This window comes from Amblyraja radiata, chromosome 1 (genome assembly GCF_010909765.2).
Source record: "Amblyraja radiata isolate CabotCenter1 chromosome 1, sAmbRad1.1.pri, whole genome shotgun sequence".
In the NCBI taxonomy this organism is placed as follows: Eukaryota; Metazoa; Chordata; class Chondrichthyes; order Rajiformes; family Rajidae; genus Amblyraja; species Amblyraja radiata.
Window position 1 is genome coordinate 72230329 of NC_045956.1, and position 24433 is coordinate 72254761.

The 24433-nt window shown below is 45.4% G+C and overlaps 1 protein-coding gene across 1 annotated transcript in view; it reads right to left on the bottom strand.

Annotated features, from left to right (window-relative positions):
• Positions 1-21613, bottom strand: part of prkg2 (protein kinase cGMP-dependent 2) — a 112291-nt gene extending 90678 nt beyond the window's left edge. Inside the window, exons 1-2 of the mRNA XM_033024044.1 lie at positions 21548-21613; positions 3012-3544 (exon numbers count right to left, since the gene is read on the bottom strand). Coding sequence (XP_032879935.1) covers positions 3012-3532 — 521 coding nt within the window. The 5' untranslated portion in view covers positions 3533-3544; positions 21548-21613. The remainder of the gene's footprint in view (positions 1-3011; positions 3545-21547) is intronic.
• Between the last annotated feature and the right edge of the window lie 2820 nt (positions 21614-24433).

Here is a 24433-nt window from a genome sequence, read left to right on the forward strand (position 1 = left end):
CCCATGATTGAGAGCAAGACAGAGTTTGGGTGGGGGTGGGGGCAGAGCAGCAATGAACCTGATTGGGCCATGGCTGGGATTGGAATTCAGCGGGTGGGAGTATAGGTAGAAGGTACTTAAAATGAAAGCATTCATACCACTGGGTTGTAAACTACCCAAGCAAAGAATGAGGTGCTGTTCCTCCAAATTACGTTTGACCTCACTCTGGCGATGGACGAGGCCCAGTGCAGAAAGGTAAGAATGGGAATGGGAATGGGAAGGGAAGTTGAAATGGTTAGCAGCTTGGAGATCCCTTAGGCCTCGGCCCTCTAGTACTTGATTCCTCTGTCCTTGGAAAAAAGCTATATGCACCCCATGACCCTCCCAGTAGGTTAATTGTCCACTATAAAATACACCTTAGTGTAGGAGAATGGTAAAAAGAATCAAAACAAATTTGATGTACATGAAAGAGAAAATAAAATACAGTGAAATGAGGAGAGGGAAAGGGACTGATGGGATTGTCCCCCTAAAGACTGGTATGAACCTGATGATCCAAATGACCTCCTCCAGTGTCGTAAGTAAAGTTATGTAAAAATATACCCAGATGGGAATTGCCATCGGCACAGTATGATCAACCATTGGAGCCAAAGAGTGGGTTCAAATCCGACTGTAGCAGGTTAAGAAAATTTAAATTAATTAAATCAAGAAAATAAAAAAACTGATAGGACATAACTATGAGCCAAGAATTATTAAATAACTGCAATAACTTAACTTTCAGCTTCACCTCTTCTGACTAATTTGGTGTGAACAAATTTGGAGAGCAAATATGAAACTGCAAAAAGCCAGATATTGCAAAACTGAGGTCAATAGATTTTCCTACGTTAGAAGAATTAAAGCATATGGGGATAGGGCAGAAAAATGATGTTGAGGTAGAGAATGTCAAAGCATCACAGGAAGGAAATAAATGCTGCCCAAATGTGGGACACCCATATTTTTAAATTGATAATTTAAACAAAAACTAGAAGGATAGCACTCTGTGGCCAATACCACATGGACCGCCATTTGCAAAGCAAGGGCAAGGCATTTTTGAAGAACAAGGATTAATATTCCACCCTTGTGTGAGTAAGTTAAATGGACAGAAAATCTGTCAGGCTGCGTAATGTCTCCAATTCACTCCCAAATCAATTTTCCACTATTTTCCTCTATATCATTCAGGGAAACATGTAATTCCACATGCAAAGGAGGAAATCTATTCCAATAAGTTAAATCTGATTTATATATGTTTTTTATACCATGTTTATTATGATGCACTAGCAGTAAGTAAGGTTTGCTATACTCCATTTCCGACTAGTTGCTCAATACCATTGCTCAGTTCGTGCACTACATCATTTTAACAGGGTTTCTATTAGTGTGATAATCATTATTCTCTTACTGCAAATTTCCCATGAATGAGCGAGTTTCCAAATCAGTATTGACAACCAGTTCAAAAGAGTCACCCCTAACAAAAAAACAAAAAACCTAAAACAACACCACCGGGGCAAACTTATTATGAAGAGGATTGACACAAAATGTTGGAGTAACTCAGCGGGTCAGGCAGCATCTCTGGAGAAATGACGTTTCAATAGACAATAGACAATAGGTGCAGGAGTTGGCCATTCGGCCCTTCGAGCCAGCACCGCCATTCAATGTGATCATGGCTGATCATCCCAAATCAGAACCCCGTTCCTGCCTTCTCCCCATATCCCCTGACTCCGCTATTTTTAAGAGCCCTATCTAGCTCTCTCTTGAAAAAGAATGAGAAAATCATTTTTTACACAGAGTGGTGAATCTATGGAATTCTCTGCCACAGAAGGTAGTCGAGGCCAGTTCATTGGCTATATTTAAGAGGGGAGTTAGATGTGGCCCTTGTGGCTAAAGGGATCAGGGGGTATGGAGAGAAGGCAGGGATGGGATACTGAGTTGGATGATCAGCCATGATCATATCAAATGGCGGTGCAGGCTCGAAGGGCCGAATGGCCTACTCCTGCACCTATTTTCTATGTTTCTATGTTTCAATGAGATCCCCTCTCACCCTTCTAAACTCCAGAGTGTACAAACCCAACTGCTCCATTCTCTCAGCATATGACAGACCCGCCATCCCGGGAATTAACCTTGTAATCCTACGCTGCACTCCCTCAATAGCAAGAATGTCCTTCCTCAAATTAGGGGACCAAAACTGTACACAATACTCCAGGTGTGGTCTCACTAGGGCTCTGTACAACTGCAGATGGACCTCTTTGCTCCTATATTCGATTCCCCTTGTTATAACGGTCAACATGTCATTCGCTTTATTCACTGCCTGCTGTACCTGCATGCTTACTGATAGACTGTAAGTCTATCATAGACTGATGTACAAAGACCCCCAGATCCCGTTGTACTTCCCCTTTTCCCAACTTGACGCCATTTAGATAGTAATCTGCCTTCCTGTTTTTGCTACCAAAGTGGATAACCTCACATTTATCCGCATTAAACTTCATCTGCCATGCTTCTGCCCACTCCCCCAGCCTGTCCAAGTCACCCTGCATTTTCATAGCATCCTCCTCACAGTTCACACTGCCACCCATCTTTGTGTTTCGGGTCATTTCGGTTACGTTTGGGGTCGAGACCCTTCTTCAGACTGAGTCACTCTCAGTCTGAAGAAGGGTCTCGACCCGAAATGTTACCTATTCCTTTACACCAGCATTTTGTGTCTATCTTCAATGTAAGCCACCATCTGCTGTTCATTCCTACACATATTATGAAGAGGACGGGCTAATATTGATGTTATAACTATAGCAATAATAAGGTAAAAAAGAAATGAAAAAAACGCTGGAACTTACATCTGATCTGCAACGCGGGATTCAAAAAACCTCTGATCATTCTCTGCCATTGATTCTTCGTCAATTATCAGTTAAAACATACGTTGGAAGATGAAAGTAATTAAATAAGCCAGCAATATGCATTCGTCACATTAAAACAAACAGGTAAACTAACAAGAAAAGGTATGTCATTACCCTGAATCTTTTTGAATCCTGGCTCCTTCCAACGAGAACATAGGCAGTTTACTGGAGTCATAGGTCCTGGTGGTAGGTTCTGCTGACACTCCCTCCTTAGCTCCTCTCCTTTGGTTGGCAATGTCCTTTAGCACGCTGGTGCACTGATTCATAATTCTATTCACTGATCTAAGTGGTGATGGTGATGACTGAAAAAGGACTCCACACTGAGTTTTAACGACATCCTGCAGTTTGTTCATGTGGATGCATTTGGCTTGTAACTCTTCTGTGATTTCAGCGATGGTGTGGGTCTGCCTAATGAGCTGCTCTTGCAGTTCTTGTATCTTGCTCTCCTGCCTGTGCAGCTGGTCATCTTTGTTTTTGTTCTCCAGTTCCAGTTCCAATAATCTGTCCTGGAGAATTTCTCCTGCGGCTTTTAGATTTGCACCCGTCCCAGAGTCTCCCCGAAGCATTGCGTTGCTCGAAAGGATGTTGTTTTCCTGCTCCTTAAGCTGCTTGGGTTTCACTAAACCATTTCCCATCTTGTTTCAGATCTGCAAACACATGCACAAGCAAACAAAAAAGTCATGAGCTCTGAATCATTACAATGTCAGTGTCCGAACCAATAGTTGGGTGGACAATTGGAACTGACTCATATCGATGTTATTGTTTTGCCCTTGACAGTGGTCATGTCAATTGGCAATAACTTAATGCATGTGCCATTAACACATCATTATTTCCACCAGGGACATAAACTAATTTGTATCTACGTAATATATACTGATTCTCTATATTTTAAACACAAGTATCTGCTCTAAAAAAAATCCAGTACAATGCCAAAGGAATTATAGAGTCATAGACTCTTAACCCATGGAAACAGGTCCTTTGGCCCAACTTGTCCACACTGACCAATATGTCCCTTCTACATTAGTCCCACTTGCCTGTGTTTGGCCCATATCCCTCTAAATCTGTCCTATTCATCTACCTGTCTAAATGTTTCTTAATCGTTGTGATAGTACCAGCCTCAACAACCTCATCCGGCAGCTCGTTCCATAACCCACCACCCTTTGTGTGAGAAAATAGCCTCTCAGGTTTCTATTAAATCTAAGGAATAGATTCCTAGCCTACTCACCCTCTGCCTACAGCTCAGGCCCTCAGGAACTGGCAACATAGTTGTAAATCTTTTCTGCACTCTTTCCAGCTTTACAGCATCTTTCCTATAACATGGTGGTCAAAACTGAACATAATACTCTGAATGTAGCCTCACGAATATCATCTGTGTAAATGTTCTCCGGTCTGTTTTATGTGTGTGGGGGAGGGGGGGGGGGGGGGAGGATGGGGCGGGGAAAACTCTTTTTCATTTTTTTTACCATGCCGGAGATGCGATTGTTATCCGGCCACTCTTTGGCCTACCATCGATGGAGCTGGAGGCCACTGATTTTGGACCGCACCGCAGGGCGTGGACTTAACATCAGAGTCGATCCCTTGCCTGGGATCATTCCAACCGTGGCCTGCGGACTTTACATCGGGAGTTCCGACGTGGGGTTCGATCACCCGGTGCGAGGGAGCTGTCATCCCCCCAATGCTGGAGCTGATCGCCTTGATGCGGAGGGCCAAAACTAGTCAAGATCATCCCGTCAACGGAGGGCTCGAGGCCCCTGACCGCGGGAGAGGAAAGAAGGGAAGAGGTTTGAACCTTTTTTTCGCCTTTCTTCACAGTGAAGAATGTGGAGGAGTCACTGTGGTGGATGTTTATGTTAAAATGTATTTTGTGTGTTTCGTTGCTTTTTATTTGTATGACTGACTTGGCAAATGAAATTCCTCATATGTTGCAGAACATACTTGGCTAATAAAGCTTTATTGTAATTGTGATTGATTGTGATAGTGCAACTGCAACACGACCTCCCAACTTCTATACTCAATGCTCTGACTGATGAAGGCCAATGTGAAAACAGCCTTTTCGACCACCCTATCTACCTGTGATGCCACTTTCAACAGACTATGTACCTAAACTCCTTGCTCCCTCTGCTCTACAACAATCCCCACAGCATTGTGTAGGTTCTGCTCATGTTAATGCTCTGAAAATGCAACACCTCACTTCTCTGTATTAAATTCCATCAACCATTCCTCAGCCCACCTGTATCTACAATTTTGACATTTCACTATCTGCAGTACCACCCACTTTTGCATCATCTGCAAACTTTCTAACCACACCATGTGCGTTCTCATCCAAATCATTGATATAGATGACAAACAGCAATGGGCCCAGCACGAACCCTGCGGCACACCACTAGTCACAGGCCTCCAGTCCAAGAACCAACCTTTGCTTCCTGCCATGAAGCCAATTTTCTCTCCATTCAGCTATCTTTCCTTGAAGCTCATGTAATCTAACCTTCCAGATTTGCCTACCATGCGGAACCTTGTCGATTGTATTTTATTGTAATTCCACATCATAGACTTTTAAAGGATATCATAGTGCTCCAAGGAGGAGATCGACCGGCACATCCAAACGACCTACAGTGACCCCGTCAGGCAGCAGGAGCTGGGCCAGTGCAACATCCTGATAAAACCACCTCCACCCATCAAGGAGTTTGATGGTAGAGAGCCGCTCCTGAAAGAGGTCCAGGACGTTGTGAAGAGAGCAAGATCTGGATCAGTCCTGGCCCGAGCAGAGTCCCCTACAGGGTCTACAAGAACTGCCCCTTGTTACTCAAACGGCTGTGGAAGATCCTGAAAGTCATCTGGAGGAGAGGGAAAGTGGCGCAGAAGTGGTGATTCGCTGAAGGAGTCTGGATCCCAAAGGAAGAAGGTTCCAAGAAGATTGATCAGTTCAGGATCATCTCCTTGTTAAGCGTTGAAGGCAAGATCTTCTTCAGCATAGTGGCGAGGCGGCTGGCCAACTTCCTCTCCAGCAATGGCTACATCGACAGCTCAGTGCAAAAGGGAGGCTTATCTGGAGTGCCGGGGTGTCTAGAGCACACGGGAGTGGTGACCCAGCTCATCAGAGAAGTTTCAGGACAGTACCCCTCCGTAGAGCTGAGTGGCACCGAAGACGCCGGAAGGAAAGAGCCAACGCCTACAGCTCCATCCCGCACAAGCTGATCCAGACACTCATGGCCAAGCATCATGTGCCGGGCCAAGTGGCAGATCTCACCCTGGACTATTACAACCAGTTCAACATCAGGGTCAGAATGGCACAGACTGGAGGTTGGGATCATCACAGGAAGTACTATCTCACTTATCCTTTTTGCCTTGGCGATGAACATGATCGTCAAGTCTGCTGAGCCAGAGTGCCGGGGCCCTCGGACCAAGTCAGGAATGCGCCAACCACCAATCAGAGCCTTCATGGATGACCTGACTGTCACCACTGAGCCAGTGCCAGGTGGATCCTGCAGGGGTTGGAGAAACTGATTGGATGAGGTTTAAGCCAGGAAAATCAAGGTCACTGGTGCAGAAGAAGGGCAAAGTCATGGACAGGTTCCGCTTCAGCATCGAAGGGTCACCAATCCCAACTGTCTCTGAAAAGCCAGTGAAGAGTCTTGGCAAGGTGTTTAACAGCAGCCTGAAGGATACAGCATCTGTCCAGGCAACCTGTCAGGAGCTGGAGAGTTGGTTGAGAGCAGTGGACCGGTCGGGGCTTCCCGGCAAGTTCAAGGCATGGATTTACCAGCATGGTATCCTGCCAAGGATACTCTGGCCACTGCTTGTCTACGAAGTCCCAATTTCCATCATAGAAAGATTGGAGAGGAAAGTCAGCAGCTTTCTCAGAAGGTGGCTGGGACTGCCCAGGAGCCTTAGCAGCATCGCCCTTTACGGAAATAACACCAAGCTCCAGCTGCCCCTGAAGTCCCTGGAGGAGGAGTTTAAGTTGACTCGGGCCAGAGAGGTGATGCTGTACAGGGACTCCAGCGACCCCAAGGTTGCTCAGGCAGGGGTGGAGGTGAAAACTGGGAGGAAGTGGAGAGCCGGCGAAGCGGTGCTGCAAGCAGAGTCCCGGATACGCCAAAGAGTCCTGGTGGGAGCAGTGACTCGGGGAATAATTGGTCTGGGAATCTTCCCAACTCCCCAGTTTGACATGGCCAAGGGGAAGGAGAGGCGCAGGCTGGTCCAGGAGGAAGTGAGGGCAGTGGTGGAGGAGGAGAGGTGTACCAGAGCGATTGGCTTGGGGCAGCAGGGGGACTGGACAAGGTGGGAGCAGGCCATGGACCGAAAAGTCAGATGGACTGAGCTCTGGCAGGCTGAACCACAGCGCATCAAGTTCCTGGTCCAGGCAGTGTACGATGTCCTGCCCAGCCCATCAAACCTCTTCATCTGGGACAAAGCGGAATCTCCGGATTGCCCGCAATGCTCAGGCAAGGGGACGTTGGAACACATCCTGAGCTGCTGCCCAAAGGCTCTTGGGCAGGGCAGGTACACATGGCGTCACGACCAGGTTCTTAAACCCATTGCGGTAGACATCAGCATGAGAATCAGCAGCTGCAGACGAGAACGCCCCACCACCCAGATGATCACCTTCGTGAAGGCCGGAATGCAGCTGTCAAGAACCACAGCAGCCAGGAATCCGTCAGGAATCCTGGCGACTGCGCAGGACTGGCAGCTTTCCGTAGACCTGGTGAAACAGCTGAAGTTTCCACAGCACATTGCCACGACCACCCTGAGGCCAGATATCCTCCTGGTCTCAGAGACAACTAAAAACATTGTCTTGTTGGAACTGACAGTGCCGTGGGAGGACCGTCTGGAGGAGGCCCATGAGAGAAAGATGACCAAGTATGAAGAGCTGGTCATATACTGCCGCAAGCAGGGCTGGAAGGCAAGGTGTATGCCCATCAAGGTTGGCTGCAGAGGTTTTGCAGGGCAATCGCTCTACAAAGCCTTGAGTGCACTGGGCATCAATGGAATGGCGAGGGGAAGAGCCATCAAGAATACCACAGAGGCAGTGGAGAAGGCCTTGAGATGGCTCTAGATCAGGAGAGAAGGTCCATGGGGAGGAGCGAATGCCACCTGAACACGTCATGGTATAATCAACCACAGCTGGGTCGCCTGGGTGAGGGTGTCTGATGTTGAAAGACCCGAAACACCCAATGACCCCAGGTTACATCACTGATGATGTGTTCAGGAGCATCAATAGATGTATTTTTATCAATCTTCAGGTGGTCCAGAGATGCTACCTGACCCATTGAGTTACCTCAGCACTTTATGTTCCAGTCATCAAAATACAGCTGTGTCAACTGGCTGCGGAGGTACAGCCATGTTGCTCCACAGTCAGTGGCCTCAACAATAAAAATCTCATACAAGCCCAGTGTTTTTATTATAAAATGTGCTAAAATCAGTTTTATTAAATAGTTTTATGAAAGATAATCCCAAAAGTTACATACTTCGGATTTTTAAATAATAATCTCACGACATGGTGGTGTATTTATATTTATGCATTTTAAATATGTATGTTATGTTTTATACTTTGGCAATATAACGATGTATTTTATCATGCCAATAAAGTTTCTAAATTGATATATATATATATATATATACCTGGACTTTACCTTATCTACACATCTGGACGCCCGCAGCGGTGGCTGCGGAGGGTTGAGGTCCCGACCACGGGGGAAATGGAGGAAAACTGGCCAAATTTTGTGCCTTCCACCACAGTGATGAATGCTGTGGTGGATGTTTGTGTTAAATGTTTATTGTGTTTGTGTGTTCTTTTTTATATATATTTTTTTAATATATATATATATACAGTTGCCTGAAGACAGCTGAGAAGAAACTGTCCCTGAATCTGGATGTGTGTGTTTTCACACTTCTGTACCTCTTGCCTGATGGGAGATGAAGTGAGATGCAAGGCCACCAACAAAATTATGGACAAGTGTCACCCCGGTCACTTCCTCTTCTCCCCTCTCCCATCAGGCACATGGACAACATGACCATTGAAGACTCTTGAGCTGGTGTTGAATGTTGCTAAATGGAACACAGAGGCAGATAAAAATTATTCATATTGATAATGTCAAAAGCCCTAAAATGCCAGCAAGTAACTGAAAACATTAAAATAAAGTAAAATAATTCACTTGCCTACACATGCCTTTTGAATCGGGTTGCTTTCAACAGGGCTGCCAACATTGGGTGAGTGTTGGGAGTGAGAAATTGCGAGAGAGACCAAGCCCGAGGGAAGGTAGCGACCGGGGGCGGGGGAGGGGGGGGGGGCAAGGGTGTGGGAGGAGGGTGACCCCCCACCCAGTGGTACGGAGTTTTTGCATTTTTCAGCTTGAAATTGTGCAATATGTGCATAGTAGTGAGTCTTTTAACTTACACTTGAACGCAATATATATGCTTTAAATTGGATTAGTTATGAATAAGGTTAGACTAAATTACATTCCTAATTACATTCCACAGTAGAGCCAGGCTCTGATCAACACGTGCAGCACATGAATGATCTTAGTATATTCATGTATGGAAATCAGATTATAATCAAACACTTGGCCTATGTTGACCAACCTGGGTCTCACTGCACACCTGGTACTACTCCTGACCCTGACTCCAGTTGCATACCTTCTCTCATTCCTGAACCTGAGTCCAGCCTTACACCTGGCCCCTTATTCTACCCTGATCAGAGCTGCTTACCTACTTAGGTTCCCAATGCTGAACACTCCCATTGTCCCAGTTTTGACTGCACACTTAGTACTATTCCAGACCTTGACTCTGGATGCACACTTGGCCTTGCTCCTAGCCCCTCTGCACTGACAATATATCTGGCCCACACATAAAGCCCCATATCTGACCCCCTGGACCTAAACTATTACGTTCAAGTCCACAGTTGCTTATCTAATGCAGTAATCTTTTATGGGGCACTTCACAGACGAAATTATGTACAACAAAATTTGCTACATCCATTGGCATCCTTGTTATCTAACATGCTAGTTAGATTAGATTAGATTAGATATAATTTATTGCCACACAGCCAGGCTGGTGGAAATTTGGGTTGTCTGCAGCGATACAATAATAAAGAACACACAACCACAATAAAACTGTAACACAAACATCCACCACAGCATTCATCACTGTGGTGGAAGGCACAAAATTTGGCCAGTCCTCCTCCATTTCCCCCCCGTGGTCAGGACCAGAGTCCAGAGTCAGTCCAGGATCGGCTCTTCCTCACCGGAGACCACGGCTTTAAGTTGTTGTATGCCGCAGGCCGGCGGTCAAGATTTAAAGTCCCCGCCGCAGCCAGAAGCACCGTAGACTGCAGGGCTGGTGGTCGAAGCTCCCCTCCAGGGGTGATGGTAAGTCCATGCCGGACCCGCGGTAGAAGTTGGCCGCGGGCCGGCAGTGATGGCTTCTTCTTCCCCCGGGTCCCCAACGTGAGATCCCGGGCTGTAGACACCGCACCAGCTGGAGCTCTGCAGACCATGGCTTCAGGCTGCGACTTCAGGCTGCCGGCTGCCCCGGGTCAGCGAAACGGTGCGCTCCCCTCCAGCGAGGGCTCACCCGCTCCACGCCGAGAGTCCACGCTGCGCCCGCCGCTGAAGCCCCGGGCGCGTCTCCGGGAAAGGCCGCGTCGATCCTTGATGTTAGGCCACGGGGGAGGCGACCTGGAAAAACTCGCCTCTCCGTGGAGGCGAAACAAAGCGGTTTCCCCCTCACCCCCCACACAAAACACACAAAGAAACATTAAATACAGACTTTAAAACATACTAAAAATTTTTTTAAAAGGTTGAAAAACTGACGAGCTGCATGACATGGCTGCTGCCAGAGCAGCGCCCCCTACAGAACATATGTACTCTCAAGATCACATTTAATAGAATAATATTGCTTAAATATATAGTCATTGTACTTTGCATTTTGGAAAAGTCCCAGCTGAGAGGAAGACAGCAAAATACTGAAAATATTGGGGGTGAAAATGACTTTGTCAAAGAAGTCATCAATTGGTTGAACACAATTTCTCATCCATAAAATTATATTCACTCAGCTGTATAAGTATTCTGTTACCATTTCTTTTATTTTCCTAACAAACTGTCCTGAAGTCATTTTCACCCCCAATATTTTCAGTATTTTGCTGTCTTCCTCTCAGCTGGGACTTTTCCAAAATGCAAAGTACAATGACTATATATTTAAGCAATATTATTCTATTAAATGTGATCTTGAGAGTACATCATATTTTCTGTGGTATTCATAACACAACAATGATAAAAAGATCTTTGTTTTGATTGCCCCAACCAACATGCATACATTATTATATTAGTTAATATGTACCGATGGCAAATTTTTGTTCCAATGCTCCCCATTCCCAATTACTTTTACATTGAAGTGATTGAAATCCAAGTGAAGTTTAAATGGCATCATAAAAGTAAAACCTCCGGAATGGAAATTCATTACGTCGTTGGTTGGGGTCAGTATCAGCACAATTACTATATTAAACTTTGAATCTTCAGATGTCTTGGTTCAAGCTAAAACTAAAGACAGATAATAATCTCCTCACACATTCCCCTGCAAGTATCTCTGTCACTCCTTTAAAATAGTAAAATTAAAGGAGAACTTATCAGTTTGAAGTTTGATCTTTATTTTATGAAGAGTTACGATGAGCGATTACGTGAAGAAGCCCCGCCAGTCCGCATGCGCGTCAATCTTCAAAGCAGCGGTGATAATCCAGATAACTGCAGTCAAAGTAACATAGTAAGACTTAGAGAAGACTAGAACTACCGAGTGATCTTTATGAGAGAGGGTAGGGAATGGTGGGCACGTAATCGCTCATCGTAACTCCTCATAAAATAAAGATCAAACTTTAAACTGGTAAGTTCTCGCTTAATCTTACTATTTTACTTCGGAGTCACGTGAGTGATTCCGTGAAGATTTCAAAGTTCTGTGATTTCATGCGGTGAGAAACGAGTCTACACAACCACAACTGCTTCATTGACAGATGAGGGAAACATTCATAATGAATAAATAATAGTAACTCCTCTCATCCGGGAGTAACTAACCACTGGACCTAAAATAGAGTTGGCAGATACCCCTGGTCTGGCAATAGGTTATTATTAAATGTTCAGAAGTTCGTTTGACCGTCCTGCAGTCGCCAGGATGTGGTCCAGCGGAACGTACATAACCTTTGCTGCTGATGTTGTAGCAGCCCTGGTGGAGTGAGACTCGAAAAATATCAGTATCTACTCCTGCATGAGCCAAACCCTGTTTTAACCACCTGGAGATGATCTGAACCAATACCTTTTATAAAGTTTTTGTAATTACAAACATTGCTAGTTCAGAGCCTCTAAGGCTCTTCGTGACCTTGACGTATTGTTGTATATGTGTGACCATACACAACCGAAGGTCCATGGGGTATGCCATGAAACTAGTTTGAGACCTCACGTCTGCTCAGCTTAACTAAACATTAAAATATAATATTATTTGAAGATGTAACCATCCTGTCCAGTCACAATATGTAGTGACTGAACCCACTGCACTGAGACCAGTGCCATGAGGATAACTAACTTATGAGAGCCGAGCCAAAGCTAAGGATGTAGCTGGAGCCCCCTGGTGAAATAGTGTTAATACCACATCAATATCCCATACTGCCCTGTGCTTGTCCTGGGAGAACTTGTGTGAAAGATATCCTTTATAACTCGTTATCAGAGGGTGAAACCCGACAGAGTGGGTCCCTTTTGCTGCAGCAAATATGATGGGAAGGCACATTGGGCACAGTTAATGGTACTATAACTTAATTTATTGTCAAAGATCTATTTGAAACGAACTCCAAGACATCAGTTAGATCATCAGTACCATATTAGATGTAACATAAGTATTTAAACAAATGCTTCCCTTCTCCTGAAGAGGAAATGTAATGCTTTCCTTTCTTGGTGCTATCCCTGCACTCTGCAGCGAGCACATACATGGATCGGTCTGACAATCCGAGCTGCAGGAGCGGTCTACTCAGAATCTATGTCAATAAATTGATTTTATCATGCAGAGACTGGTTTCCCGAGCCACAGGCTGAACCGGCAAGTTTTATGTTTAGAATAACCGTAAAAGGTTGTATTATTATTCCCGACAAAGCAGGAAGCATGGCTGCATAGGCCAGCCAGACAGAACGACAACCTAAAGAGGGATCTTGTTGACTTTATTGTAAGACCCGACTAATGAGGCAAAATTGGTAGTTGAGGCCTGTTCATTGGCTATATTTAAGAGGGAGTTAGATGTGGCCCTTGTGGCTAAAGGTATCAGGGGGTATGGAGAGAAGGCAGGTACAGGATACTGAGTTGGATGATCAGCCATGATCATATTGAATGGCAGTGCAGGCTCGAAGGGCCGAATGGCCTACTCCTGCACCTATTTTCTATGTTTCTATGTTTCTATGAAGGGAGACAAACATAACTTCTTTCTCCTTGTTGCGAGAATGTATCTTTTGCCACTGTTATGCCACATATTTTTGCAACTGGTAAATGAGCCTGGAAACAAACATATCGATTCGGTGTCCATTGAGCCATAATTTCATTAAATGCTTTGTGATCCAACACCCATTTAGTGTTGTCATTGATTGTACGTAACGTAAAATGAGATTAGGTAAATTATTACAGGATATTCTGTCTTGATTGCACCCATGTGACTAACATACGCCACCACCATAGTGTATCAACTTAACGTTGAGCATGCAGATTATGCATATAAAGCACAAACAGGAAGTGGTCAAGATTAGACTTTTAATTATATACCAGACTAAGTGGGACCCGTTGGGTCTCAGCATCACACGGGAGCGCTGGTCACCAACGCAATATTACACCTCTCCACCAATTCCAATATTGCTCGCCGGGGGGGGGGGGGGGCTTTCTGTTGCGCTAGTATGGGTGTTGCGGGCCGAAGGTACTGGTTTCCAGAGGGTGAGTATAGACATTGTGCGTAAAAATGCATTCTTGGGCTGGCAGCCAACTGTTGCAACGTTTTTAAAAGCCAAGCCAGGGCAAACAATTTGGCTGTAGCCACCCGACAACCAAAATTCATTTTGTGAACACAAACATGTTTAAAAGGCGAGGCAAACAATTGGGCAGCAGCCATCCGACAACCAAAATTCATTTTGTGAACACAAACCTGTTAAAAAGGAGAGGCAAACAATTGGGCAGCAGCCAACCGACAACCAAAATTCATTTTGTGAACACAAACTTGTTAAAAAGGCGAGGCAAACAATTGGGCAGCAGCCACCCAACAACCAAAATTCATTTTGTGAACACAAAATTGTTAAAAAAAGGCGAGGAAAACAATTGGGCAGCAGCCACCCGACAGCCAAAATTCATTTTGTGAACACAAACTTGTTAAAAAGGCGAGGCAAACAATTGGGCAGCAGCCACCCGCAACCAAAATTCATTTTGTGAACACAAACTTGTTAAAAAGGCGAGGCAAACAATTTGGCAGCAGCCACCTTACAGCCGCATCAAGGGGACTCATCATGGAGTAGACGTGCGTTCAGTGTTATTCGCAGCTCAGAGAGCCATGACCCTCTCGCTTCCTGGGTCTGGCAGAGACTGAGTGAGGGACTACACTTCCGGGCATTATAGTCCCTCCCCCCTGCTGCCAGTGGGGGCAGCAGAGAGAATGGGGAATTGTTTTTAAACATTAATATCTCTCTGACTTTTCATCGATGTGAAAAATCCTCCGGTCCCGGAAGGCGGAGGGGGGCTCTGAGCGAGGTGGCCAATAATGATGGCCGTAGGTGGCGGCGTTCTCTTGGAAATCACACCACAGCGAGCCAAAAGCAGTCATGATCAGACTTTTAGTAATATACTAGACTAAGTGGGACCCGTTGGGTCCCAGCATCACACGGGAGGGCTGGTCACCAACGCAATATTCCACCTCTCCACCAATTCCAATACTGCTCGCCAGTGGGGGGGGGGCTGTCTGTTGCACTAGTATGGGTTTTGCGGGCTGAAGGTACTGGTTTCCAGAGGGCTAGTATAGACATTATGGGCTGTATGGATGCTTGGGCAGGCATCCAAATGTTGCAATGATTTTAAAACCCAAGCCAAGGCAAACAATTGGGCTGCAGCCACCCGACAACCAAAATTCATTTTGTGAACACAAACTTGTTAAAAAAGGCAGGGCAAACAATTGGGCTGCAGACACCCGACAACCAAAATTCATTTTGAGAACACAAACTTGTTAAAAAGGCGAGGCAAACAATTGGGCTGCAGACACCCGACAACCAAAATTCATTTTATGAACACAAACTTGTTAAAAACGGCTGCAGACACCCGACAACCAAAATTCATTTTGTGAACACTAACTTGTTAAAAAAAAGGCGAGGCAAACAATTGGGCTGCAGACACCCGACAACCAAAATTCATTTTGTGAACACAAACTTGTTAAAAGAGGTGAGGCAAACAATTGGGCTGCAGACACCCGACAACCAAAATTCATTTTGTGAACACAAACTTGTTAAAAGAGGCGAGGCAAACAATTGGGCTGCAGCCACCCGACAAAATTCATTTTGTGAACACTTTAAAAAGGGCTGCAGCCACTTTACAGCCGCATCGAGGGGACTCACCGTGGAGTAGACGTGCATTCAGTGTTATTCGCAGCTCAGAGAGCCGTAACCCTCTCGCTTCCTGGTCTGGCAGAGACTGAGTGAGGCACGACACTTCCTGGTCTTATAGTCCCTCCCCCTGCCGCCAGCGGGGGCAGCAGAGAGAATGGGGAGTTTTGTAAAAACATTAATATCTCTCTCATTTTCCATCAACGGAAAAAATCCTCCGCACTCATATGGCGGAGGGGGGCTCTGAGCGAGGTGGCCAAAAATGACGGCCGTAGGTGTCGGCGTTCTCTCGGAAATTCGCAGCACAGTCGGCCAAAAGCGGTCAAGATCAGAGATTTAGTAATATAGATAGAAGGCAAGGCAACTTTAATTAATCAATGCAACTTTAATTTGGCAAGGCAAATTTAATTAGGCAAGGCAACTTTAATTTGGCAAGGCAACTTTAATTAGGCAAGGCAACTTTAATTAGGCAAGGCAACTTTAATTAGGCAAGGCAACTTTAATTAGGCAACACAGCTTTAGCATTTCCAAACCAAAGGCAACACAACTTTAGCATTTCCAAACCAAAGGCAACGCAGCTTTAGCATTTCCAAACCAAAGGCAACGCAGCTTTAGCATTTCCAAACCAAAGGCAACACAGCTTTAGCATTTCCAAACCAATGGCAACAGAGCTTTAGCATTTCGAAACTATATTTTCAAACCACATTAAGGGCACTGATAGGTCAGTAAAACCACTCACAATTTAGTAGACATGTGTTCAGTATTATTCACAGCTCAGACTGAGAGACGTGACCCTCTCACTCCCCCATCTTGCAGAGACTGACTGAGGCACTCAACTCTTTTCCGGGTTTTATAGTCCCTCCGGAAGGGGCGTGACCTTCAGGAGAGAGAATCTCAACATCTTTTAAACATTAATAACTCTTTTATTTTTAATCGATGGGAAAAATCCTCTTGTCCTGTGCAGCGGAGGCGGACTCTGAGTAAGTTGGCCAAAAATCACAGCCGTAAGTGGCAGCGATTTTTCTAAAATCAATATACAGAACAACAGGAAGTGGTCAAGATCAGACTTTTAGTGATATAGATAGATAGATAGATAGATAGATTGTAAGTTATAGCAACATTGGAGGCAGTACAAAGGACATTCATTAAACTGATTCCTGGGGTGAGAGTGTTGTCCTACCAAGAAGGGCAAAATAGTTTGGGCTTGTTTTCTTTGGAATTAAGGGTGATCTTAATCAAACATAGCAGTACTTAAGGGGGTTTGACATGGTAGATTTGGGGATTTTTTTACTGGAAGGAGTCAAACAAGATTATATAACAACAAGGAGCAGATCATTAGAAATGTCTTCCTGCGGAGGGTGGTGAATCTCGAGAACTCTTTTCCACAGCAGGTTATGGAAGCTGGATTATGAGAAGTTTTTAAACTGAAGGTGAATAAATATTTGAAAGTTCAAGGAAGAAAGACGCATGAAAAAATGACACATAACATCAGTCAAGGCCAGCATAGTTCAACCGCGATTATATTGAATAGTGCAGCAGCCTTCAAGGTCCCGAAAAACCTACTCATGCTCCTCCTCGTAACACAATAACTTGTGTTTTTTTGCGTTCTTGTATCTCTGATTAGTTGAGGGCAGGGTTGCCATGGGTGAGGGGTTGTCTTCGTCAACCCCTTATCAAAACAATAAGTGAAAAAGTACTAACACATAAATACTATAAATACAGAACTGTAGATGCCGGTTTACAAAAGGAGATACATAGTGCTGGAGTAAATCAGTGGTTCAGGCAGCATCCCTGGAGAACTGTTCACGAGAGATGCTGCCTGACTCACTGAATTATTCCAGCACTTTATGTCTTCTACACAGAAATGCGCATTTGATGGCACTTGGCCTGTACTCGTGAAGTTTAGAAGGATGAGGGGGCAACTCATTGAAACTTACTGAATAGTGAAAGTTCTGCATAGAGTGGATGTGGAGAGGATATTCCCACTATTGGGAGAGTCTAGGCCATAGCATCAGAATAAAGGGATATACCTTTATGAAGATGAGGAGGAATTTCTTTAGTCATAGTGTGAATCTGTTACTTGCCACAGAAGGCTGTGGAGGCCAAGTCAGTGGATATTTTTAAGGCAGAGATTGATAGATTCTTGATTAGTACAGGTGTCAGGGATTATGGGGAGAAGGCAGAGAATGGGGTTGAGAGGGAAAGATAGATCAGCCATGATTGAACGGCAGAGCAGACATGATGGGCTGAATCACCTAATTCTGATCCTATCATTTATGAACTTATGAAATCCTGATGGAGAGCACAAGAGAAAATTTTACAGGCTGGCATTCCTGGACGAGAGGTAACATCGAAATCGACAGTAAATTAAAATTTAAAAAATCCAGATATTGGAAATATGAAATCAAAGCATAAAATTCTGAAAATCTGAAATCAAAACAGAATATATTGGAAATATTTAGCATGTTAGCAGGTTGGAATGGATAGGTCAGACAGTGAGAAATTAGGAATATGGATCACGTGCAGATGATAAGATTAGTTTATTTTGGAATGATGTTCGGCACCGATATTGTGTTCCTGAGCGCCTGTTTCTGTGTTATATTATGTTCTATTTTCTAGAAAGCAACAGCAGAAAGAGAAGATAGACACAAAAGGAAAGGAAAAGGAATAGGTGATGTTTTGGGTCGAGACCCAAAACGTCTGAAACAGGGTCTCAACCCGAAACGCCACCCATTCATTTTCACCAGAGATGCTGTCTGACCCGCTGAATTACTCCAGCTTTTTGTGTCTATCTTCGGTTCCAACCAGCATCTGCAGTTCCTTCCTACATGTTTCGTCTGCAGAAAGAGAAACTTTGTTAATGTTTTGGATTGCAGAGTTTCATCAGAACTGGGAAAGAGAGAAAGAAACAAAGTCAATTAGTTTTCGGTTACATGATGGATAATCATTATCCTCTCTCTTAAAATCAGTTAAGTGTGTTTGGTCACAGGCACTTACAGCCAATTTCCATCTCTTCTAATGGGCCAGTGAATAAAATGCATGCTGGTCCTAAACCAATTGATCTGTCATATTCCGACTTTAATCCTTGTTCTGATTTAATTCTGAACAACACTGATTGTGCTTCTATTATTTTCATCAAATTGATTGATAGCAATGAATGTAGGGCAGATTCTCACTCCTGTTCACTACTTGCTGGCAACTTGAAACCCAATTCAGATTCCACCTAAATCATGGGACAATGTCACTCATCCTTTCTATGGAGGCTCCTCAAAGTGATCAGACGAATACTGACCTTTTGGAAATGGGATCTTAGCTTGAATCAACAGAGTCAGTAAGAAGAATTGGAACTGATTTTACCAATAACTTGATATTATTTTTCTTTCTTCGATTGCAGACTATATTTTAAAATCAAAACTGAAAGATTTTACGAAACCAGATTTTTAAAGAAAATAAAACACTCGTGGAGTAACACACCCATTCCTTCTCTCCAGCGAACTGTGTTACTCCATTAGTTTTTGTCTATCTTCGGTATAAACCAGCCGGCAGTCTGTTCGTCTTTTCACTCTTTTTATTATTTTTTAGTTTGTTAAAAGTTTTGTTTTAATGTTCTTCGGTTTGTTTTATGTGGGGGGGGGGGGGGGGGGGAGGGGATTGGGGGTAAACATTTTTTCAAGTTCAAAGCTTCCCGGAGAGGTGATCAATTTTCGAATCACATTCTCCAGGCTCTGCGGCCTACCATCGATGGAGCTGGAAGCCTCCTCGGACTGACTTTGAGCCCTATCGCGGGACGCGGACTTAACATCGGAGCTGATCCCTTGCCTGGAATCGCTCACACTGCGACCACCTCGAAATCAACATCAAGGGCTCACAGTCTCAGGTGAGGCCGAGTCGGGAACTCCAACGTCGCGGAAGGTTCACCAGACCCGACACGAGGTTCGATCGTCCAGCGCGGGGGAGCTGACATCCCCCCCGATGCAGGAGCAGATCACCTCGACACGGAGGGCCCGAACGCCGTCGGCTACGGGAGTTAAGATTGGACATCCGGTGGCGCTGTTGCTAGCTGCCTCCGCCTTCAGTCTGGTATCTTTTTGGGTTTTTTTGTTATGTTGAAGAGCGTTTTCTGTGGGTTTTTTTAATGTCTTTATGTGGGGGAAGAGGGTACGGTAAGGGGGATACTGTCCTTCAGTTGCTTCCTGGAGAGGATGCGACTATTCGAGTCGCGTCCTCGCCCATCCCCCCTCCCCCAGCGACCTACCTACTGGATTAGCGCGGCCTTTCCTGCCGGGACCGACCAGAGCTCCAGCAGCAGCAGTGGTGCAGCGTTGGATACATCGCAGGGCGGGCGATGCCTCACCAGGGATCGCCGTTTGGAGCCCCGGGTGCTGGGCCTGCTGCACCGACATCGCGGAGCTGTGGTTCGCGGAGCTCCGAACACGGGCGACGCTGACCAACATCGCGGAGCTCTGCGACTCCGCTCGGCTCGGCCTGTGGACTTCGGGAGCCGCGGACTCCGGTGGGAGGTGGCTGATCTGGAGGTCCGGGCCGCTGAGGATGTTCTCCGTCGAGGTTCGGCGTCGGTGTTCCATCATCCCGGCATGAGGGCCTGAGCATCGGGCCGCCCGTGGCGGCGACTGCGGGTGCTCGGGAGGCCACAACCACGGGTGAACATCTGGAAAGATCGGCGGGGAGGCTGGCTGGACTATGGTACCTTCCTCAACTTTGGTGCCACTGTAGGGTTATGTTGTGTCGTGGACTTCTGTGTTTGTGCTTTTTTTTAAATATGTTTTATTTATTATTTAGTTTAATGTTACTTGACTGTAAGGAAAATCCATTTTGTTGTCTCTTATGAGCTAATGACAATAAATTGAATCCAATCCAATCATCCCGTCAACGGGGACTCGAGGCCCACGACTGAGGAAGAACTAAGGGGAAGGACTTGAATTTTTTTTTGTCTTCCACCACAGAGGATTGTTTAGGAGTCACTGTGGTGGATGTTTATGTTACTTTTTGAAGTGATCTGTTACTTTTATTTGTATGACTGACCTGGCCAATGAAATTCCTCGTATGTTGCAAAACATACTTGGTGAATAAAGTGTGATTCTGATTCTGTTCCTCCGAATCCTGCCCTCAGATAATTACAGCAGTTCAGACACAACACTTCTGAATAATGTGGAATTTCAGGATGACAAATGTTGCCAACATGACAAACAAAGCAAAGTGTCTGATCTAGATACTGTACAAGCTGATAAAAAAATATTCAAATAAAATATTTAACAGAACATCCAAACACTCATTGGAAGCATATTTACTGAAAAGTCCCATATACAGGGAAGGGACACTGGGCTTGCAGGAGTTTTCCTGTGGGATAGACAATGGTTTAGCTAAAGACTTAACAGAAGTTTGGCCAAGTAATGCTGGTCAGCAACATGTTCAGCTGCATATTTCCTTCGCTCCATAGATGCTGCTGCACCCGCTGAGTTCCTCCAGCAATTTTGTGTACCTTTGTTCAGCTGCAATCCGGGTTGACGACAAAAGTAAAAACAATTCTCCATACAAGATGAAGTATTGATTAAAGTGATATGCGAAGGATAAACAAATGTTCGTATCAGAAAGTAGTGTGTCATTTGTTTACGTACTTGGCGAAAACTCAAATCTATTCAACAATTATTTTAACAGTGCAGAGGAATACATAACAGACAATAGAAACTGTGCAATTGACACATTACTCGGCTGATATTTTCAACCGGCATAACCGTATTTCTATAGATATGCTCTAAAATGGTCTTATCCCGTTTCCCTGTTAAGTGGTATTCGTGTATCATTTGTCCCAAAGTCCCTTGTGCAAACTTATCCATTCCTACCCCATGTCGAATAGTCTTTTTTTTCCGGAGGATAAAACATGATCCAATATCTCACCCTGTTCAGTTTAGTTTTTACTGCATTGTGCCAATCCAATCATGTTTTAAACCTGAATAAGTTCCCATGGTAATGTCGTTTATATATATTTTTTAAAGTTGTTTTTTGTTCCCCAGCTGGGTTGATAAATATTGCTTACCCGGTGTGTTCTTTACCTCGAAATCAGTGCAGAAGGAAGAGCCAAGTGCGGCCGCACTGGGTCGGACTGTCTGCTCCTGTCTCACTGCCGGGAGCGCTTGAACGGACCAAGGCTCAGAGTTCAACACTTTTCGAAACGGGAACGCCCCGTCATAAACGTGCACGGAGATAACGTTAGCAGACAGCGTGTCTGCGGTTAGTAGAAGTCTCCACAGGACCCGGTCACAGCGGCCAGCTGCTACAGGATGCCACGTAACCCGGGACACGTCCATCCAACCGCTCGTATCGACCCGACAGAATGAGCCGCCTCCTGCAGTTCATGTAATGATTGCCGATCTTAAATTAAACTAGAACACGGGCAGGTTTAATGCCATTTCATACCCAGGCAATGCAAAAGTTGCAAAGGGCTGATAACCATTGTGGTCGGTCCATCGCGCCTCCTAGTTTATTAAAGCTTTACCATGTTATATCACAGAGCTCCGCAATTCAGACAATGGTCATCTCTGTGGGTTGAATTGGTGGCGAAGGGTCCTGAGGCTGAGCACAAGGACCACACAGTGACACCTGGGATACAAGGTGCATCTGAAGAAAGGTCCCGGAACTTAACGTCGTTCCTCGATTACCTCCACAGATGCTGCCTGGCCCGCTGAGTTACTCCAACACTTGTGGTTTGCTCAAGAGTCTAGCGTCTACAGTTCCACGTGTCTACAACGTGCATTTGCCTGTCAGGCGGAAGAGGGGGGCAGTGTGGAGACGGGGTGCTGCTGTCCCGTGTGGAACTGAGGGTGACGCCTGGGTTTCTGGGAGCTGCTGTCTTGCCAGTGAGCAATAGGCCATGCCAGGTCTCCGAGCTGGTGCTGTGCTGTCTGGAGTGGAGGCTGACACTTGTCTGCTATTCTCCTGCCAGGGAGATGAAGACACCACTAACAAGACGAGTGACGTCCTACTCACCCTTGACCATGACCCCACAGATGAGCACCAGGCTATCTTACAGACTATCTCCGATTTTAGCATTCCTGCTGTCTGCCCTTCAACCTTAATGTTCGCCAGCCCCGCCTACTTCCATAAACACAACTGTCCTGGCAGACACATTGTTTCTGTCTGCTCTTGCCCCACTGAAACACCTCGACTCCATTCTATCCCCCTTGGTCCAATCCCTCCCGATTTAAGTCCAAGACACCTCACATGCCCTTTGTCTGTTTAATTACTTCTGTTTTCCACACCCCCGTTCCCTCATATTTACTATGGACGTTCCATCAACCCACTCCTCCAGCTCCCATCAGGAAGGCCTTAAAGCCCTTGATTTCTTCCTCGACCACAGAACCAGACAATTTCCATCTAATAAGGCTCTCCTCCACCGGCAGCTGGTCCTCACTATCAACAACTTCTCCTTTGATTCCTCCCACTTCCTCCAAATCCAAGGTGTAGCCATGGGCACTTGCATGGGCCCTCGCATGGGCACCCGCATGGGCCCCAGCTATGCCTGCCTGTTTGGAGAGTATGTTGAACAATCCCAGTTCCAGGCGTACACTGGCCCTATCCCTGAATTCTATCTCCTCTAGGGTACACAAAAATGCTGGAGAAACGCAGCGGGTGCAGCAGCATCTATGGAGCGAAGGAAATAGGCAACGTTTCGGGCCTAAACCCTTCTTCAGACTGATGGGGGGTGGGGGGAGACGGGGAGAAGAAAGGAAAAAGGAGGAGGGGGAGCCCGAGGGCTGAGGTAGAGGTAGGAAGGGGAGGAGACAGCAAGTGCTAACAGAATTGTGAGAATTCAATGTTCATGCCACCAGGATGCAGACTCCCCAAGCGGAATATGAGGTGCTGTTCCTCCAATTTCCGGTGTGCCCACTCTGGTTGTGGAGGATGCCCAGGACAGAGGGGTCGGATATGGAATGGGAGGGGGAGTTGAAGTGCTGGGCCACCGGGAGGTCAGGTTGGTTAATGCGGACCGAGCGGAGGTGTTCGGCGAAACGATTCTATATCCTCTACACTGTTGACTGCATAGGGGCTACCTGTTGCATCTATGCAGAATTCATGGACTTCATTAACTTTACTACCAATTTTCACGCTGCACTCAAATTCATCTACGACAAATTCCCTCCCGTTTATTGATCTCGCTGTCTCCATCACAGGAGATAGACTATCGACTGATGTCTATTACCAACCTACTAACTCCCATAGCTATCTAGACTTCCCACCCTGCCTCCTGCAAAGACTCTATCTCCTACTCCTAATTCCTCCATCTACAACGCATCTGCGCCCAAGATGAGGTGTTCCATACCAAGACATCCAAGATGTCCTAAATCTTTAGGGAAATGCTAGCATTTATTTCAAGAGGGCTTGTATATAAAAACAGGGATGTAATGCTGAGGTTCTATAAGGCACTGTTAAGGCTGCATTTGGAATATTGTGAGCAATTTTGGGCACCATATCTGATGAAAGATGTGCTGGCTCTGAAGAGGGTCCATTGGAGGATTATAAGAATGATCCAAGGAATTAGTAGGTTAACCTATGATGAGCGTTTTCAAAAGCTTTTTTCTGCAGATAAAGGTTGCATCAGACCAGCATTTTGAGTTTACCAGAAGTGGCAAGGAAACAGAATAAATTTAGTGAATTGGCATTATGGGTACTGAGAACATTGGGTCACGCACCTTTCGTAATAAATCTAGACCAGTGACAAATATTATTAAAGAGAAACCAGCCAGGACAATTTTTCACCAGACTCATTATAATATACCAGAAAGTAGCTTGTGCATTGTTATATTTAAGTCAAGGTAGCCCATCTAGGATAGCCAGTGGTACATAGTACATTAGCTTTTTTTTAAATCATTTTGTATGGTCAGGTTGTACTGATTGACCTGAGACCCAGTCTGAATGTCAAATT